The 4,798-nt window shown below is 40.0% G+C and overlaps 1 protein-coding gene across 2 annotated transcripts in view; it reads right to left on the bottom strand.

Moving 5' to 3' along the window:
* VSIG4 (V-set and immunoglobulin domain containing 4) overlaps positions 1-4,798 on the bottom strand; it is a 47,946-nt gene that overhangs the window by 601 nt on the left and 42,547 nt on the right. For both annotated transcript variants that reach the window (XM_006922933.2, XM_006922934.2), the window contains 3 exons: positions 4,690-4,767; positions 2,289-2,393; positions 25-46 (listed from right to left, as the gene is read on the bottom strand). In XM_006922933.2, the coding sequence (XP_006922995.1) occupies positions 25-46; positions 2,289-2,393; positions 4,690-4,767 (205 nt within the window). The remainder of the gene's footprint in view (positions 1-24; positions 47-2,288; positions 2,394-4,689; positions 4,768-4,798) is intronic.

Here is a 4,798-nt window from a genome sequence, read left to right as displayed (position 1 = left end):
ATAGATGATGGGAGGCTATCTTACCTGGCCACTTCATAGACGTGCTCTAGAAAAGAAGGAGAAATCAGGTCAGAAGTCTTCATGGAAGTGGACAAGGGCCAAAAGTGAACCCTGGGTACCAGTTAAAAAGTGAGGGAAGGGGAGACATAGAGGGAAATCTCTATGTTCGGTTTTCCAGCAACTGGAGGGGATTGGAAGGGTGAGTTGAAACATAAGGATATAGATTTCTCAGGAAAAGGAAGAGGAAGCATACTTGGTAACTGTCCTCTTAGGCATACTCTGACTCAGGACATTGGGCTGGAACAGTTGCTTAATGTGGTGGGACGAGGAACACTGGAACTAAATCCATTCCCTAACCAGGAATCTTGCCAAAGATCCCCTGGGAGTCCTTGTGTGAAACTTGGCAGCCAGGCTGGAGCCCAGGTATAAGGGGCTAAATTAGTCTGATGTCAGGGACTATGGCCTAAACCATTCCCAAATGCATTCATCTCCACCCTATATCTGAGAAAAAGTCCCAGAATAGGTCATCATTGCCTTCTCCTGTGGAGAAGTATCTGCATTCCATGCAAGCTTAAAGGCTTTATGGCCTGGTACGAAGATCAATGTTTCTTGGTACTGTCCTCTACCCTATAAAGGGGCTTATAATCTTTCAGACATGCAATTGGGAATGCATGTGTTACGCTACAACAAAGCAAAAATGTCATGCTGCTGCAGACCTTCTCCTTTGTGATATTCTTGTATTTCCAAATCCTACCTCCTTCATTGGCCTAGTAGCTTCCATACTTCAGGGGTTGTGTTATTTTCATTTTTATATACCTAGCTCCTGGCACATAGTAGTAAATACATGTTGAATTGAATCATTGCCCCCAAAATTGCCTCCCTTATAGAGAGGTAGAAAACAGGAATTCTGGAAAAGGAATCTAGGAAGGGAAAAGCATAAAGCTATAAGATGTATAACCTATTTGCTTGTTTGACTTCAGTGACTGAAAATGAAATTAGGTATGAGGGAGTGGTGGAGGTAGAGAAGATAAACTAGAACTGTGTCACAGAGGGTCTTAATGGAATGCTACATTTTGACCTCTATCCTCTGAGTCATGAGGAGCCTGGAAGGTTTTTGAGAGGGAAAAAATCTAATATGGTTCCAATTTATACAACGTCTCATTGAGACTATAATGACTATTTTACTTTTAGTATTCTTAGAATTTGTAGCCACTTGAAATATCTCCACTTCCGAGTTTAGCCTTATGATTCATAGCCATGCTAACTGGCCAAACCCAGAGCTGATACTTGAGACCCATATAAAGGAGATACTCAAGGCTCCCTTCTCTTCTTTGGTTATAAGGCCCCATGTAGGATCCAAGATATTTGGAAATAAGAGCTGGTGCAGTGGAATAAACACACTAATGCTAGGTAAAATGGCTACTACAGCAGGCATTGAGGTGTAGCTAAATTTTACTTAAGAATCATCTCAATTATCTTTTTCCTTCTCTGTTGGCTCACAGGTGGTAAATGGCCCTACCAACTGCACCTTAATCATCTTACTCTTCTGCTTTAAAAACTTTGGTGTCTTTTAATGCCTTTGCAAGTCCTAGAGAAAAAAGTCTAAATTCCTTAGTCTGTCATTCAAGACCTACTGTATCAGGAATTAACTTTCCCTTTCAGCTGTGTTTCATCATTGCTCAGCTACACGAATTTTCTTTATTGATGAGCCCATTCACAGTTATTTTTTAAGCCTTTACACCTTTATGCATACAGTTCCTCCTTCCTGGAATACTGCCCTTTTCCAAATTGTTTTCATCCTCCAAGGCCTGGTTTTAGCCCCACCTTCTTCTGAAAGTCTTTGCTAATTACTCTAGCCCTAACTGTCTCTCCACCACTCTGGATCTCTTTAGCATAGATTGCTTTCTCCAGGCTTTGAGTCTATAGTTTTTATTGCTATGTATCATTATTAATAAACTCCATAATTCGACATTGAATCTCCTAAATAAATTGTAAGCAACATGAGGCCAAGGGTTGTGACTTCTCCTTCTCTTGAATTTTTATTATACAATCCATTACAGAGATGGCTGTATTAGGGTGGGTACCAAAGATTTGTAAATTAACTTACACCAGTTGTATTAACATTCTTCACTTGCATATCTGTCTTCATGCACTGCTACCCTCACTTCAAAACTAGGCTGGGAAATCTTTGAAGTGCCTAACACAGTGTCTGATGTAGAGTTTATGCTCAATTACACTTCCAAAATAAATGAATAAGCAAGAGCCACCCAGTCATACTTATCACTCACCCTGTTGAGATGTCTTCCGGCAGAGCATGATATAAGCCATAGTGAAGACCACCATACAGCACAGAGAGATGATGAGAATGATGACAAAGATAGGCAGGCCCTTTCCTAGAAGGCAAAACAAGACCAAGTGGTATCTGATTGAAAATTAGTCGAGAAACAGAGATTCAAATTATCAGCTTATACTGGTGCACACTTCTTTCTTTTCCATTTTCCAATTCCTCCTATTCTTAACTATCCAGAGAGACAAACAAAACCTCAGACCCATGACAAAGACTTGAGAGAGGCTGGAGACTCTATGTATAAAAAATTTCTTCCAAACCTACAGGTTGATGTCTAATTGTCCTGAGCATTTGAACTATTATTCCATGCTTTTCATCTCCTGGGTTACTTATTCCAATTATATCTACAAGATAAAGAAAACCACTAGTCTGGGCTTCCAGTCTTGGATCTGTTATTTACTGGCTATATTGCTGTGGTAGGCAGAATAATGGTCCTCCAAAGATGTTCACATCCAAATCCCCAGAATCTGTATGCTAGTTTACATTGTAAGAAAGAATTAATGTTGCAGATAGATTTAAGGTTACTAATTAGCTGACACTGAGATGAGAGATTATATTGAATTACCTGGGTGGGCTCAATGTAATAAGGGTCCTTTTAAAGTGAAAGAGAACAGAAGAGGAGGTTAGAGTCTGAGAGAGATTTAAAGATGCAATGTTGCTGTTTTTAAAAATGGTGCAAAAGGGCCAAGAACCAAAGAATGTGAGTAGGCTTTAGAAGCTGAGAAGGACAAAGAAACAAATTCTCCCCCAAAATCTCCAGAAGAACACAGCCCTGATGACACTTCATTTTATCTCAGTGTGTCAGAATTCTGATCTACATAACTGTAGAATAGTACGTTTGTGTTATTTTCAGGCATTACATTTGAAGTAATTTGTATAGCAGTCATAGAACAATAAATACAGTGACCTTAGTCAAATTCTTGACTAGGCCTTAATTTTTCCATAATTTCAATGAAAAATTGAATAATGTCTAATGTACTATAGTTACAATATTCTAAATCTAGGGGGCAAGATCAGAGATAAAGAAGGATAGAGAAAGGAATTCCAGTGTCCTTAGGATTTATTGCTGCAACTGACTTTGCTTTTACCAGATCCCAAAATATTCTGTCTTAGAAATCTGGTATTTGTGGTAATCAGAGCTCTAATTGGAGTTGAGAGAACCCAAGCTATAAACTGATACAAATCAAGGGAAGATTCCCCTTTGGGGGAGTCAAGTAGTGAAAAACTTGATAGAGGATGTAGGGCACAGATTCAACATCTGAGAATTTCCATTTCTCCCAGGGTTATCTCCTCATCTTCCCAAACCAGCTCCTCAAGAGGTATCTTCTAATCACCCTTATCCTATTGGATATTGCCCTGAGATAAACATGGAGTCATGAACACCTTCAAGCCAAAGGTGGCAATGCATATGTGGCATGTGCGCGCACACACACACGTACGCGCACACACACACACGCGCACACACACATACACAAACAAACAAATAAAACACAGAGTTGGGCTATGTACAGAGACATCCAAGAAACTCAGCAAGCAGGAGAGAAGTACAAGAATGTTAAATCCACTGTCAATGACACAAAGCCAGAGGATGAGATCAGGAGTGGTAGTCATCAAATTATTTGGCATCAACCTATCAAAAACAGATGCCTACTACAGACCTTGTGTCTTAGAGGTCCTCTGTTGATACTAGGCATCAAATTTTTTGTTAAAGGACTGTGTAGTGGTCTGGAGAGCAGTCTAAGTGATAATGGGGAGCTCAGTGGTTAAGGGAAGCATCTAATTATCAACTAGTGTAAGAGTATTTTATTATTTTAACAATCAATGAAGTCACACTAGTGCATACCAGCTGAATATCAGCTTCAGGTGAAACACAAAAGAGCTTCTTTTTTGGGTTTGGATCTCTGAGACCATGACTTGAAACTTTTGGAAGAATCCAAAGTCAGTTGCAAGCTGCTTGGTGAACCCTGGTAGAGTTTGAGTAATGAGGCTTTGCCATTACTCTTATCTGGCCCAATGCCTATCTTGCTGTCAGAGCTGGCTGAGGTCATGGTCCCATTCTCATTCTTGCTTAGAATGTTTGTGAAGTATATTACTATGAAAATAGAGAACCAGCTAAAAACACATCTGCCACTCCTCCTTAACCCGATTCTGATTTGCTTATCCCTGAATCTGTCTCTCCCTCTCCATTTCACCCATCCCACTTATCTTCAAGGCCTTTATCCATTGTTTGGAACATAGCAGATAGTAGTTGCAGTCAAATGTCACAGAACAGTGCATATAGTGGAAAGTTTCAGTAGCAAAGTTTAGAGCCAAAAAGGAAGAAGTTGTAACATTGTTCTTACTTGGTGCAGCATTGGTCTCCCTAAGATAACCATTTACTTCAGTGGTCCAGCTCCAGGATGAATTCACTGTGGATGTTGCTATGACAACAGGATATTAGGCAGAGGCCGC

Source organism: Pteropus alecto, unplaced genomic scaffold (assembly GCF_000325575.1).
Source record: "Pteropus alecto unplaced genomic scaffold, ASM32557v1 scaffold209, whole genome shotgun sequence".
Classification (NCBI taxonomy): Eukaryota; Metazoa; Chordata; class Mammalia; order Chiroptera; family Pteropodidae; genus Pteropus; species Pteropus alecto.
This window is presented reverse-complemented; position numbering and strand designations above follow the sequence as displayed.